This window comes from Anser cygnoides, chromosome 2, assembly GCF_040182565.1.
Source record: "Anser cygnoides isolate HZ-2024a breed goose chromosome 2, Taihu_goose_T2T_genome, whole genome shotgun sequence".
Taxonomy (NCBI): Eukaryota; Metazoa; Chordata; class Aves; order Anseriformes; family Anatidae; genus Anser; species Anser cygnoides.
This window is the reverse complement of record NC_089874.1, coordinates 63,296,762-63,312,448: the sequence shown is the minus strand read 5'-3', so window position 1 is coordinate 63,312,448 and position 15,687 is coordinate 63,296,762. Positions and strand designations below refer to the sequence as shown.

Genomic DNA, 15,687 nt, shown 5'->3' with positions numbered 1-15,687 from the left:
TGACTGTGAGTTGGTTACTTGTGAACAATAGGCTTAGTAGCATCAAGAGCAGGAAGAAATACTGTTGTGTGATGTAAAAATAATTGGTCATATGAGAACTCTGGTAGTTCCAAAAATGTGTCAGGAAATTGAAGCTTAAAAAAGACTGCATACTATTTAAAAAAAAAAAAAGAAAAGAAAATTCGAATGACCAGAATGTGAAAAATGTAATTCATCTATGTCATCATCTCTGAAGGTCTACACACAGAAAATAAAATTTACTACTCATAAATGCCTGTGTACAGAGCTTGCAAGTGTCTGAAGCCTTTGCTGTAGAAACAGTCCGTAAGATTATAAAGGAAGGAAATACATACTAAATTTGGAAATTTCTGTCGGTAAGTTGTCTATTACCATTTCTGCAAGGTTGTAGACAAACTTCTAAAGCAAAAGCGGGTTTTGTTTTTGTTTTGGTTTTTTGTTTGGTTTTTTTTGGGGGGGGGGGTTGGTTTTTTTTAAGCCAAATTTACCATTTATTGTAGTATTCAGGCAAAGTTCAAAAGGCATATGTAGTGTGATACTATGTTCAGAACTATGCATTAAAATAGGTAATGGAAAACAGTTGATAAACTGGCTAGCGACCAAGAATTACTATGTGACCTTGTTGCATTGGAGTATGTGGTTGACACCTTACGCAGCATTCTCAACAAAACAATGTTTCTCTAAAATCAGCCTGTCTTCTTTTCTTTATTGAAAGCTTAAGGGTATATTAATTGCACAAAGAGCTAGTTTTAATATGTGCCATCTCTAAGTGATCTAATTCAACCACAAGTTGATTCCATACATCCCATTTCTATCCATGTCTCTTATATTCTACAAATACAATCATCTGTTCCATGAGTGTCAGCTTATTGCATAATTTGATATTAGGAAAAGGAACAAAAACACATGTTGAAAACAAACAAAAACTGTATGCAATCATCAGTTAATATATCCAGAGAATTTTCTATTTCTTCTCACTCTAACTTGCCTTCCTATCCTGAGTATGTCATAGTGTCATGTGAAACTGTTTATAGATGCAGAGCTTCCAGTCTGATGGCTAGCAGGTATTGCCTATTAAGTTTTCTTCTGTAGGTATATTTCTGTCTTTGTTCTTACTCTTCACAGATGCCAGAATTTCAGAAGAAGACTGTCCACATTAAGGACCCAGGGAGAGTAGAAGAGATTATCTGTGGCCTCATCAAAGGTGGAGCTGCAAAACTTCAGGTAAAAATAGTAAAAGCTGTAATGTGTTCAAAATGAAAGTAATCATATGACTTTCGCTGTGCACCAAAAATTCTAATATATATATATATAACAAGTCATCTTTCAAGTTATCTTCAAAACTTAGACATCTGTTAACTCTGTTAATAGACCTTGCTGATTCAACTGTAATTCATCTAGATGGTAGTTAAGTAAATGATATAAACATATAAGATTAGTAATTTCAGGAAATACTCTGACCAAAGGAATTAGAAAAACAATTTTCTTGGAAAATATTATGGGATATTCTAGCTTACCTTACAGTAAAACAGAGATTTCTGTGACAGATATGCTACTCAGCTGCATCTATTGTTGATCATTCAGAATTTCTATCCATTCATTATTTTGTCCCTCCATGTTGTAAGACAGTTTTGCTTTTTCTTTCCTTAAATAGATTATTACAGATTTTGATATGACATTAAGTAGATTTTCCTACAATGGAAAAAGATGTCCAACTTGTCATAGTGAGTACTTTTTTTTTTTTTAATATGGATTGGTTGTTACTACTTTCAGTTTTCCCTAGAATTTAATTTTCTATACAACTTATTCCCTAATATATGAGATCTTATATTGACTTGTTACAAAGGCTGTACATCCTAATAAAGTATTACAGTGTCTGTGTGGCTTTATGTATATATATATATATTTTAATCACAATTAGTGTGAATTAAAATCAGATAAGCTGTCATTCACAATTATAAACTAAGTTCTAAACTATGAGTTATTAATGGCTAGATATGGTAGGGTTGACTTTTATTGTTTAAGAGCCAGTAACAGTCCCAACACCTCCAAGAATCAGTTAGTAGACTCCTTGGAATGCTTGACGTTTTTATCCTGTACCCTTTTAGAATACCTGTAAATTATCCATTTACTAATAAAGAGGGGATCCTAAAATATATAGGATGTCTGATAATGATTTCAGTAACAATTACGTCTCAAGGAATAAGAGGCTTGTAATTGACTTTCTAATATGAGGGAAGGATCATGATATCATCATGCTTGTGAAGAAAAATGTTCCTTTTACTGGTTACTGGTAAGAAAAGTTCTGAGGAAACAGTGGTACATTGTCAAACACCATCTTCTATGTATTATTGCAGTCATTTACAGTGCATTGCAGTACTAAAGGAAAAGAAATACAATGTCTTGTTTACTACTTTTTTTTCTACCCCTCCAGACATCATTGATAACTCTAAACTCATCACAGAGGAATGTCGGAAAAAGGTAAACAGAAAACATACAAGCTGCTTGTTTGTTGTACAGACAACTGGTTTTACTCCCTGGCTGTACTGCATGTTGATTTACACAGTACTACAAGATAAGTCATCCTTTCAAATCCTTGAAGCTCTGAGAGCTTTCTTGCTGACTGTAAGGTATCCAATCACTAATAGAAGTGAACAGAAATACTTCTATTCTTGATAGTAGCATATAGTTTAGGTTAACAGAATCAGTTTTTTCTTCATACATATATTTACAATTTAACTTTTTGTCTGTACAAAGAGTATTTCAGATTTCATTTTATCTAAGTAATGTAACTGGAATAAAATAAAGTTACTAAAGCTATTTTGATTGGTTAGACCAAATATGAAGTGTTATGTTATAAAGATACATTAAACATCTGTGTTATTTTTTTCTCTTCAGTTACTGCAGCTGAAAGAAACATATTATGCTATTGAAATTGACCCAGCCCTCACTATTGAAGAAAAATACCCATATATGGTAGAATGGTAAGAGACATTTCCCATCTTCAAGTTGTACTAAAATTATATTTAATAACTTTTTAAAAACAAATTAATGGCAGTATTTAGCTTTAGCTAATGCATTGACTGAATTAATCTCTGAGTGTTACACAACAGCTGTTGTTTTTTGTTTTTTTATGCTGTTAACTTGAATGAGCAAGAATTAAACACAGGATACTTTTTAATCACGAGATTTAATGACCGGTGAATTTTCATAAGTTGTCCAACATATTTTTTGTTTATGTTCTAGGTACAATAAATCTCATGCATTACTCATTGAACAAGGCTTAGAAAAGGATAAGTTTGCAGAAATTGTGAGGGAATCTGACGTTATGCTGAAGTAAGTTCCTATTGATTTGAACAATACTGTTTAGAAACATTTTACATAGATTTTTACTGTGTGTTTGGACAGGGAAAAAAATGAGAATGCGATACCGTATTCTTGGACATAGTGAGTGCTTCATGCTCCCCCTTATTTATATTTTGTAGATAAATGCCTATGATGATGACACCATATATTTCATCCTCTTGAAATTGCACTGGTCTTTTTTTTTTTCTTAAAGGGGAATGTAGAGTTCAATTTTGTTCCCTTAAAAAAAGATTCCCTGTAGTAGTTTTATCTGAGATAAAAATGCAGGGACTTGAGGAACACTTTTCATGATTTTATTAAATAATGTTCTTCCTCAATGGTTAAGGGCAATTTTAAAAGCCAGCAAAACACTTGCCTGAAAAGCACTCTGTGCTGTGGCTCCCATCTCATTTAAAGTTCTCAAATCTGTGAATTTTTGAATAGTGGAATGGGATGTTAAAACTTAGCTTGTAAAATTGTTCACCCTGCTGACTGAATTCTTCTCCTTTGCAAAACTAGCAAGCAAGCACACAGTCTGCAGCTACATGAAAGTCTAAATCCATGTGGATTGAATCTTCATTCACAAGCTAAAATTTCCTCAAGAACCTCAATAATAATGATAATAATAAAATTCTACCATTCAGCGTCTGCAGAGAAGCATACAGAGATACTATTTTATTCTTGGAATACTGTACATAGTTTTGATTTGGGTAATGGAAACTAAAAAGTTTTCAGGAGAGTTTACAAGAATGTTTTCAGGATTTAAAACCAACAAAATCCAAAATCCCAGCTTTTTTTTTTTGGTAATGACTCCTCTAGCAAGTCAAACATTTAAGCAGTAAAGATGAAAATGAGATGTGCAGCCTGATGGTAGCTAGAAAGAGTTCCACTGGGGGCTTGATTAAGATGGTTGAGGGTGCGAGGGGGCAGATTATGCTGACCAAAAACAAACATCTTGAAACAGGAATTTATTTCTAAAACTACATGCCTTGTGTTAGGCTGATGGTTCTTGCTAACCTGAATAGGTGAGGCAAAAGAAATAAAGAGAAATTCTCAGTGAAGGCTATACTATTTTCTAAATATGATGTAAATGTTTTCTGCAAACTGTGATCTTTCTTGGCTTTCTTTCTTTGAGACTTGACTTATATTTACATCCTTTTTTGCAGAGAAGGATATGAGAACTTCTTTGATAAGCTCAGTGAACATAATATCCCCGTGTTCATATTTTCTGCCGGGATTGGGGACATTCTTGAGGAAGTTATCCACCAGGCTGGAGTCTACCATTCTAATGTCAAAGTGGTTTCCAATTTCATGGATTTTGATGAAAATGTATGTATGCATGACTGTTTGCAGGATTTAACGACTATTTTTATATACTACAAGATGAACATTCTAATGCAACAGTTGTAGCCATCTGCCCTGCTCTATATAAAATGAGAATTGCTTACTCAGCACTCTCCCAAGTGAACAGTCAAACAGAGGATAATAGTTCAAACACTGTTAGCATGGTGTGACTAAGATACCATTCATTTCCTTTAATGATAGCCTCACACTCAGCCCAGTACAGCTTTACTCCTCCTCCAAGCAGGATCACTGACTTTCTAGTCTTAACAGTGCTGTTACAGTCATTCCGTTGTTTAACAGTAATTTATCTTTTTCATAATTAAAGATTAAACATATTTCAAGAGTAATACCTATTTAATTCTAGATGCTATTTTGTCTATATAACACTAGAAATAACTTCAGTGTTTTGTTTTGTTTTTTTATAGGGAATATTAAAAGGATTTAAAGGAGAATTGATTCATGTTTACAACAAACATGATGGTGCCTTGAAGAATACAGAGTATTTCAAACAACTAAAAGACAACAGTAATATAATACTGCTGGGTGATTCCCAAGGAGACTTGAGTATGGCAGACGGAGTAGCAAATGTTGAGCACATTCTTAAAATTGGATATCTCAATGATAAAGTAAGTAACCTGACATCCTTGTAAGCTTTGAGTGAAATATTGTGAACTAGCAACAGGTTCACTGTAATAAGCATCAAATATCAAAACAAGTGTTTGACCCATACTTGTTTTGGAATCTCAACATTTTTCATGGATTTCATATTTATGGTTCCCCGCCACTCCTGCCTTTCAGTACTGGATTGATAATTGAGCAAAATTGTAGTCTTCCAAATAACAAATTTAGTCCATGACATTTTTTTTTTCCCTTTGGAGACAGAGAACTGATTGTTTGGCAAGTTATAATGCACATACATTCGCATTCAGGAGAGAAAACTCTTGTTTTCTTTTTCCTCTCTGCCTTTTGGGAAAATGAGAAAACACTGGGCGGAGGGGTGGGTTGGTTGGTTGGTTGATTGTTTTTCCTGGTATCTGTACATGTGAGAACCTGGAATAAATGTGAGGTTAATCCTGGAACGTGAACACAGTTAATGTCACATTACTCCTACTCTGTCATCCTCATAAGAATGATACATATTTACATGGCTCATTTCCTGAAATTGGTGGAAAGATTGGCAATATTTTAAGGACAAAAAAAATCTTTTAATATTCTAAAACTAAGTGGGTCTTTCTCTTTATCCCTTCTGCCATTAGGTAGATGAACTTTTGGAAAAATATATGGATTCTTATGATATTGTCTTGGTGAAAGATGAATCCCTGGAAGTTGCCAATTCTATCCTACAGAAAATCCTGTAAATTGCAGTCTCAAGACACTCCATTCCTTCCAGAAGGCAACTGGACAGAAGAGCACATGTGCTATCTTAAGTGTCTATTACTCATTGACAGAACTGTTTAATTTAAAACTTTTATCTTCATTTTGGTATTCTGAAGTATATATGGTACCCATTGTCAACTAGAAGCTCCTTTTACTGCTGTTATGCTGTTCTTTGTCTCACACTCCTATTACAACTAGATTTAAATTGGATTTATAGATGTGATATACTGCTCCTGATGGGATACCATGGTTCACTGTCTTTTTAATCAGGCATTTCAGAAGACCATTTTAGCAAATGTGACTGTTTTGTAAAACTGAAGATGTAAACATTCTGTGAATAAGCAGTGTACACAGGATTGTTTTGCCTTTTCTTCTTTCAAAGAAAAGATCTTGGTATCAGCTATATTCATATGCTACAGACTCACAGAATTTTTCATACATATTTTCTTCAGTAAAAATGCTTCATTCACCTAGTTCAGGCAAAGTGTTCCCTATTAATAGATTTGTGTATCATTACAAAATATTTTGTATCCTTACTGTTTCTTTATTCTCTGTGGAATGGGAGAATAATACTGTTATAAGTCAGTATACCTGAAAGTTTCTCATCCTTGTAGGTAGCTTTTACATACCCAGCCACATCAGCCCCTTTTCAGATCTTATTCTCTCTACTACTCCAACTCCAGCCTGCTGTTTCATGTCAAAGCTAGCATGACTTGTCTAAAGTAATCTCTTACAGTTCTCAGTGAGCTGCTCCGAACAGAAAATCAAAGCAAAGCTAGATCTTAATCTTGGATTTTAAAAGCTGATTTAGCCATCTTAAAAAAATCAAGTTTTCTTATGACCAGCTCTACACCTCAGGAGCAGTTAAGGAACACCTTTCCAAACCTTAGGCTGGCTTTAAGTTACAGTTCCACTCTTCATAAACTGTAAGCAGGAGCATCAGTATAGCATCTAGCTGCTCTAGCTTTATTATCCAAATCCTCTTTTTAAACATCTACTGAATCTTCAGAAAGTATTTCCTTGGTATTGAATATGTTACAGTACCTCTCAGCATCATGTACAGAATGATGCAGCTTGATGTAACCACAGCTTTTAAAGCTTACTCTGGTAGATACATTGCGGAGAAGGTAAGGATGGTGTTGAGACCTTGGTCCTAAGGGGTCTCAGCTGTACTAGCTCTCTTCTTTAGTAAAATAGTGGCAATCAGACAACTTTCCCTAACATGCAATATAGGGATTCTTCCCCCTTTGCTTTCTTCTACACACAGCAGGAATGGTGCCACCTTCCATTCCCTGAGGAACTGAAATGAAAACACAGGAGAGCCTGGATCTGCTTTCTCTCCCACTAGCAAGTCATACACATCTCAAAAAATGGCCTCTTTCCTGTTCAGCCTAAGTGCTAAGTAGCACCAGTTGTTTGTGTTTTTTTTTTCCTCAAAGCCAGAAAATTTGTCACTACACCTGCTAGAACTTTTCCAAGAAGGCAAGATAGTGTTGGATGGCAGAGTCTTGATACACAATCTGAAGTAGTGTGAGCATCCTTTCATAATCACATTTCACATGACATCCTCAATTACACAGGACTCCTTGTATATAATCTACAGTCATGTTATTCCCTCCTCCTGACGCAGGGACAGCTGCATCCCCAAAAGCAGGAGCCTTGGAAGCCATCTATTTGGGCAGAAAAACATTTAAACCAGAAGATGCCTGAAGAGCGGATAGGGTCTTGGCTGCCTTCCTCATGAGTCAGCAGACTGGGAGAGCTGAAAGTGCTCTGGCGGTGCCAGTGACACAAGGAGACGGGAGCAGCAGCAGCTGCCTCAGCCCTGGCCTGCCAGGAGCCCATCAGCCAGAGCCAGGGAACAGGGAGGGCTTGAAAGCAGCAGCAACAGCTGCAGCACCAGCAGAGCCACTGCTCTCTCCCATATACACAAGGCCAAGTGCCCAGCAGCAACGGGTTCTGCAGCTGATGGTAACTGGCAGGAGCAAAGACTGTCCAGGTGGGAGATACAGTGCAGGGTGGGCTGAAGGTGAGGATGACTTACAATAGTGAGGCTGAGCAGGGGAGCAGCTGCATGGGGTGGAGGAAGGCACAGACCAGGGCAGCAGTTTGGGGTGTAGTAGATTGCCTTGGAGCAGCCTGGCACAGAGCAGCTTTGTGCAAGTAGTTACGGAAGAGCAAGAGGAAGTATATTATAAGACATCAACAATACTGGGACAGGACAGGCCTGCAGGCACCCCTAACACACAGCAGGGATGGAAAGGACATTCCTCACTGCACAATGGTTTGCATTTTCTCCCTTTCCTCTCCTGCTTGGATGTGCCATCAAGCCAAGCTTCACACACAGTCCTTGTGGCCTCTCCCTGCCCAGCCCATTCGCCCAGGCCAGAGAGAAAGGCAGGATGGTCTCATGCAAAAATTGAAGGAAGGAAGCAGCCTTCTGTGCTGTCATCTTCTGCCAATGCTACAACTTCAGCACTCCAGGCAAGAAGAGCAGGGCGATGCTGTGTATGAATCCCTCCCAGGACCTCAGTCTGAGGTGCCTGCCCAGCAGTGCTATCTGCAGTACCCTGGGCATCGCCGGGCTTTTAGGGAATGCCACAGCATCTACAGGGAAAGTCAGCAGACAATTTCTGCAACAGTCCACGTGTTGGGTTTAGGCACCCATATTTATATTATTTAGGCACTCGATTTATATATTAGCTGAGCTGACATCAGAGGGGGAGGCAGGTTTTTGGCATTTCTTCGTTTGGGTGTTGTTTTTAAAAACAAGGGATCATGCTGGATCTTTTGTCACAGCTGCCAAGTAGAAGTCCAAAAGGCAAAGGCCTTCTGAAAAACGCCAAGGTGTTTGGATGCACTGCTTACTCAACCAGTCTCCAGGTGCAAGGGGCTAATTACCAGGCATTACTCCCAAAGTTTACACTGGGACAAGTTTTTCCATTTACAGGCAGGTTACCTTTGGAATGCAAACAACAGTTAAAATGTAGAGTATGTGAAAGGCAGCCGATAGCCACAGTTCCACGGCACGAGATGAGTCAGCAACACGCACTGACACAGGATCATTCTGGCAATCCAACTATCAGTGAAGAAGTGGGTACCATTCTCATTTCTTTGTCATGTTTCTGAGAGGCAGGACTGTCCTACATTCGTGTCCAACTTGTCTCAAGATTTCATATGAACTCATTGATCCTTCCCTCCACATTTTTTCCTCAACCTCACCCAACCCCAGACGAACCAAACCATCACTCCTTCAGCCTGATGAGGATCCCGTCATCCAACCCAGCCACAATAAAAATAAGAGCATAGGGAAAAGCATTAGGCAGTATCTTTAAAACCAATTACCACAGCGGATCTCCAACTACGTCTAGTTCAAGTTACTCAAATTAGTATAAGCCTGCTAGAGCCGAGGCAGTATTAGCGCCGGATGATTTTGGCAAAGCACATGATTGTTTTCAGTATCCACGTAGGTAACTGAAAGGTTCTGCCTCAGGAAAGGGTTTCAGATCCAGCAACCATCTCTCAAGCATGACATAAGCACGACTTACCAATCACCTCCAAGCAGATGGACAATGAACTGTCATTCACCAAACACTCAGTCCACAATGACAGTCACTTAAGAGAAAAGGATTTTTGCCCTTCCATAAGTAGGCAGGTAAGTTCTTTTCCTATCATGAAGTCATACCGGTCTCTGATTCTGTGTTAAGGGTCTGCCAGAGGAGCATTATGCCTGCTCAGCTTCTTGCTGGGACGTAAGAGCATCTGAGGCTTGTTGATGCAACAGAGTTCTCTGGTGGAACCCATTTCCCAGGGAAAGGGTATCTGCAAGCCAAATAATCCACTTGAAATGCCATGTGTACAGCTTTCTAGGGGAGGGGGAAAAAAAAAAAGTTGTTTACATTATCATCCTGAACCAGGAGATCTCATTTTAAGAACCTACATACTGCTGGACAGATTATCAATATCCTTTCTTCATCTAATGCTCTGCTGCTAGCTATAGTTCTTGCTTACATGGTAATTAAGAGAAAGCATGAGATGCATTTTTAGATACACCCTTCACATTTTCAAAATCCCAACTTTTTGTCCCTGGTATGTTAGCAAGAAATAAGAACTGATACTATCAGCCACCTCTCCAAAAACATGAGCAAACAGCACACTGCATTTACTGCAGATAAAATTAACACAGCAGCTACAGGTTAAACAATCCTTCTCCAGCAGGCCTACTGTTCACAGTATGTCTTTCTAAATCAATTTTCTAACCAGAGACGTTTTACAGCCCTAATCATACACTTCATTTATGACTCGATTTGGAAAGGAAGGTATCATGCATTTCCCAAACCATTTTCCCATAACCAAAAGCATACTTCTACAGCTTAAAGCAAGAACTACCAACAGCATTACGTGAATTTACAACTTATTTTTTCCTTCCATACTCAATATCTGTTCTGTCTGTAGCAGATGTCCAGGGTCAAGTATTTGTGATCTTTACCTAGCTAAAAATGTTTCTGAGTGGTGTTGCAGCCAGCTCAAATGTCCTCTTACTGTCAAACACACTAATAGTCCTGAACTGAGCCAAAAACTTACACCAAATGATGTAATGATGATGATCTTACAACTAAAGATGCATTTTTTCAACTTAAAGAAAAACTGAATGCTTATTCACACAGAGAAGTACAACATTTGAGTTCAAGAAATGCAAAATTCTTATTTAAGTTTTGAATATACTTAGAACATGTAGAGTTATAGAGCAGAAAATATCTCTGTCAAATGACAGCAGAAAAAATATTTGTAAATACCTGGATTTTTCTGGGTACACACTTGTATTTCTTTCCTCGTCCTGCTACAATCCAGTAGGTAATTATCAACCTTGATTGCAGACAGCATCTTCTCATCCACAAGCTGCCTAATAGGAGCCAGCTGCCAAGCTCTGAGAATAGCACCTGGCTGTTCTAAGAGGGGAACAGCAGCAGCCTAGCTTCTGGAGAATCTCACTTTAGCTAAACAAGACCATTTTCATCCAGTTACTGATGATGTTTAAAGAGTTATCTATTTTTCCAAGATCAGTTATCTTAGGTACATTATGAAGTATCTAGTTACTTTCCATTTAAAAATAATTATACATTTTTGAGGTAGAAAATACTTCGTTTCTTAGTTTTTCTCTATCTACCACAAGTCACCCCCTCTACCAAGATGGTGATGAAGAGGGATTTATTTATTGATGGAGCTGGGATGTGTAGGGGCTGTGCTAAATTCTCCTAGTCAATACCAGCACAATTTAACTTCCTAGCCAGCCCTCCTTACCTCTAGGATCTGTTCGTGGTAACTTGCTGGTTGTACTCCACCAGCTGCACAATGAGTGCTTCTATTCCTCTCTTGCTATCTTCAAGCTCCCACAGGTCTCTCAAGATCTGAAAATGTTTTCTTTTCTCTGCAGAAAAGAATAGGACTCCCATTTGGGACTCCAGTCCAGGCTGCAGCATGGCAAGGGCAGGAGGCAACAAGCCCCAGAGGCCAACACTGCAGGGTGAGGGACCAGGAAAGGTTCCCTGCTGGAGTACCTGTGCTTTTGAAGGGCCACCACACACTGTGAGAAGTCAGGGGTGGAGGTATTCAGCTTAAGTAAAACTATTTCCTGACAAGGAAGATGGTTCTAAGCTTGCCTTTAAGGTAGGCACCAACAGCTGCTAACAGAAAGAAGACTTCAGAGGGTTTATAGAAATAATCATAATTTCTGGATTTTATGCAGTTTAGCATAATGCAACCAGGTAGTCCTACCTTATGTTGACTTTATTTAGGCAAGTAAATATGCAGTATAATTATTCTGCAGTAAGTTTGTCCATTTATCCTCATTTTTTCCCAAAGCTGTATTCTCATTTCTGAAATGGCATCCTCCAGCCTTGGCGGGTGAGTTGTGTGGAGGGGGATGTTAACAAAAAACTTTCTCTTGACAGAAAAACATTTAGGCAGATCACAAACCATGTTTATGAAGGCCTAAGAAACAATGGAATGAAAATTTCTCTCCTCAGACTTACCCTACCCAGAGGCAGTGAAGTCAGACCTGTTACACCATCACTGCTGAGTGCTTCTGAAGAAAACCAGTGCAGCAACTTCAGGGATTACCAGCTGACTGTACTTCTGTGTAGTGCTGCTCTTTGTACTCTGTCTGCCCTGCAGGACAAATCTGCTGTCCTGGTTCACTAGGAACTCTTCAGATCACCTCCAAGGAAGCATCTGCAATGATCCTCTAATGCAGAAAGACCCAGTCACTAAGATTTTCTCCAATAAAACAATTTTTCATACACAGAACACATACTTGTCTGTTCAGGGTATGTATGAGAACAGAATGAGGGGCTGTTTCCACATTTTGGGGAACTGCTTCTAGCAGCAATTAGAACTTGCTTCCAGCCCCATCAGCTCCATAAATGTGCAGAAGCAATACATCTGAGCTATAGCAACAAGTGACCAACCTACTTCAAATTTAAACCAAGGGGAGCATTTTATTCAAGTCTTCTGAGAAATCTGCTTTCACAAGATGTCGACACTTCTAAGGAGGTAATAAACACTTGGATTTCCATTGCCATCCACTGATTTCACAGTGTTTTCATGTGGTATAAAGAGCTGATGCTAGTCCCAAAGCAGATCAGGCTTCCAGCATTTTATGTGTAATACATGTGGTTCTGGAGCTATAGAAGTGAAAACATCAAACCTCGGATACAAAGCACAATGAGTTTGCTTTCACGAGCCTAAGGAATGAAGCATTGTTGTTCCTTGTGTATGTAAGCCAGCTTCATTAGATGAGAAACTCTGAGGACCCAGCCTAGAGAAAGATCACCTGCCCAGCTATCAAAAGTGATGATGTCAGAATGCAACGGTTAATTTAGGGAAGTAAGGCTGAAGAATTGATTTTACTTCACTTGTGTGAAGCACAAAACCAAAGTCTTCTCGTGGTTTATTATTTTCAATTGCTTTGAATCAAATAATCTTAATGTAAAATGTTTTTTTTTTTCTCAAAGATTAATAGTGATTTGAACATAAGATGACTTGTGTGCACAAGAACGATGCTGCATGAATCATAGAATCATAAAATCATAAAATATCCCGAGTTGGAAGGGACCCATAAGGATCATCAAGTCCAACTCCTGGCACCGCACAGGTCTGCCCAGAAGTTTAGACCATGTGACTAAGTGCACAGTCCAATCGCTTCTTAAATTCAGACAGGCTTGGTGCAGTGACTACTTCACTGGGGAGCCTGTTCCAGTGTGCAACCACCCTTTCAGTGAAGAACCTCTTCCTGCTGTCCAGCCTAAACTTCCCCTGCCTCAGCTTCACACCGTTCCCGCGGGTCCTATCACTGGTGATAATGGAGAATAGGTCACCTGCCTCTCCACTCCCCCTCGCAAGAAAGGTGTAGACTGCGATGAGGTTCCCCCTCAGCCTCCTCTTCTCCAGGCTGAACAAGCCAAGTGACCTCAGCCTCTCCTCATACGTCTTACCCTCTAGGCCCTTCGTCGACCATCTTCGTCGCCCTCCTCTGGAGGCTCTCCAACAGTTTAATGTCCTTTCTGTACTGTGGTGCCCAGAACTGCACGCAGTACTCGAGGTGAGGCCGCACCAGCGCAGACTAGAGCGGGACAATCACTTCCCTTGACCGACTAGCAATGCCGTGCTTGATGCACCCCAGGATATGGTTGGCCCTCCTGGCTGCCAGGGCACACTGCTGGCTCATATTCACCTTGCTGTCAACCACAACCCCCAGATCCCTCTCTGTGGGGCTGCTCTCCAGCGTCTCGTCGCCCAGTCTGTACGTACAGACAGGGTTGCCCCGTCCCAGGTGCAGGACCCGGCACTTGCTTTTGTTAAACTTCATGTGGTTGGTGTTCGCCCAGCTCTCCAATCTGTCCAGATCTCTCTGCAAGGCCTTTCCACCCTCATCCGAGTCCACAACTCCTCCAAGTTTGGTGTCGTCGGCAAATTTGCTCAAAACACCTTCTAGTCCTACATCCAAATCATTTATAAAAACATTGAAGAGGACTGGCCCTAAAATGGAGCCTTGAGGGACCCCAGTAATGACCATCCGCCAGCCAGATGTGGCCCCATTTACCACAACCCTTTGAGCCCTGCCCGTCAGCCAATTGCTCACCCATCACATGATGTTTTTGTTTAGCTGTATGCTGGACATTTTGTCCAGTAGGATCCTATGGGAAACCGTGTCAAAAGCTTTGCTGAAGTCCAAAAAGATCACATCAGCTTGTCGACCTTGATCGACTAGATGGGTGATCCTATCATAAAAGGAAATCAACTTTGTTAGGCAGGACCTACCCCTCATGAACCCATGCTGGCTGGGACCAATGACTGCATTGTCCCCCAGGTGCGCTTCAATAACTTCAAGGATCATCCTCTCCATAATTTTACCAGGCACTGATGTGAGACTGACAGGCCTGTAATTGCTAGGGTCTTCTTTCTTACCCTTCTTGAAAATTGGCACAACATTTGCCAGCTTCCAGTCCACTGGGACCTCTCCAGATTCCCAAGATCGTTCAAAAATAATTGAGAGAAGAGGTCCCGCGATGACGTCAGCCAGCTCTTTAAGCACCCTGGGATGAATCCCATCCGGACCCATGGACTTGTATGGATCCAGGTGGAGCAGCAAATCCCGCACACGTTCAGGGTCGGTTGGGAGTTTGTCATTCCCACCGTCATGGTCCTCCAGCTCAGGGTACCCTGGGTCCCAAAGCCCATCATCAGTGTTGAAGACAGAGGTGAAGAAGGCATTAAACGTCTCTGCTTTGCCTATGTCATTGTCTGTGAGGAGACCCTCCCCATCTAGTAGTGGACCTATGTTTTCTTTGGTTCTCCTCTTTCTGTTCACATATCTAAAGAAACTTTTTTTATTGTCTCCCACAGACATGGCCAGCTTCAACTCTAGTTGGGCTTTGGCCACATGAATTTTCTCCCTACATATGCGAACAGCATCCCTGTATTCCTTCCTTGTTGCCTGACCCTCCTTCCAGCAGCCGTACACTTTCTTTTTTCGCCTAAGATCCAGTAGAAGTTCCCTGGTCAGCCAGGCCGGCCTTCTGCCCCGCTTGCCTGACTTCCGATATTTTGGAATTGCCTGATCTTGTGCTTTTAGGAGGCAGTGCTTAAAGATTGACCAGCACTGATGGACGCCAATGCCTTCAAAAGCAGTTTCCCAGGGGACCTTGCTGACTAGTTCCCTGAGCAGCCTGAAGTCTGCTTTCCCCATATCCAGGGCTGAAGTTTTGGTGACAGTTTTCCTTCTGTCACCATAAATTCTAAATTCAACCACTTCATGGTCACTATGACTGAGACAGCCACCAATTGTCACGTCTCCCACAAGACCCTCTCTGTTCTCCAGCAACAGATCTAGGAGGGCACTTTTCCTAGTTGGCTCTCTTAGCACCTGCACCAAGAAGTTATCATCTAGGTGCTTTATGAACCTCCTGGACTTGCTCGTGTCAGCCGTGTGGTGATCCCAGTTGATGTCTGGCAAGTTGAAATCCCCCATTAGGACAAGGGGAGTTGATCTTGAGGCAATGAAGGGTATATGCTTCTGGTCTGTTTCTCACCCATCAAAATGCC

The 15,687-nt window shown here is 40.3% G+C and overlaps 1 protein-coding gene across 12 annotated transcripts in view; it reads left to right on the top strand.

The window, feature by feature from the left end:
• NT5C3A (5'-nucleotidase, cytosolic IIIA) overlaps positions 1–6,440 on the top strand; it is a 28,012-nt gene extending 21,572 nt beyond the window's left edge. For 11 of the 12 annotated variants that reach the window (XM_066992265.1, XM_013196020.3, XM_066992264.1 and 8 more), the window contains 8 exons: positions 1,144–1,242; positions 1,673–1,742; positions 2,453–2,499; positions 2,917–3,002; positions 3,265–3,354; positions 4,530–4,692; positions 5,133–5,333; positions 5,964–6,440. In XM_066992265.1, the coding sequence (XP_066848366.1) occupies positions 1,144–1,242; positions 1,673–1,742; positions 2,453–2,499; positions 2,917–3,002; positions 3,265–3,354; positions 4,530–4,692; positions 5,133–5,333; positions 5,964–6,065 (858 nt within the window). In that variant the 3' untranslated portion in view covers positions 6,066–6,440. Of the gene's footprint in view, positions 1–235; positions 375–1,143; positions 1,243–1,672; positions 1,743–2,452; positions 2,500–2,916; positions 3,003–3,264; positions 3,355–4,529; positions 4,693–5,132; positions 5,334–5,963 lie in introns of those variants that run through there. The other variant, XM_066992269.1, reaches the window with a different exon arrangement.
• The last annotated feature ends 9,247 nt before the right edge of the window (positions 6,441–15,687 follow it).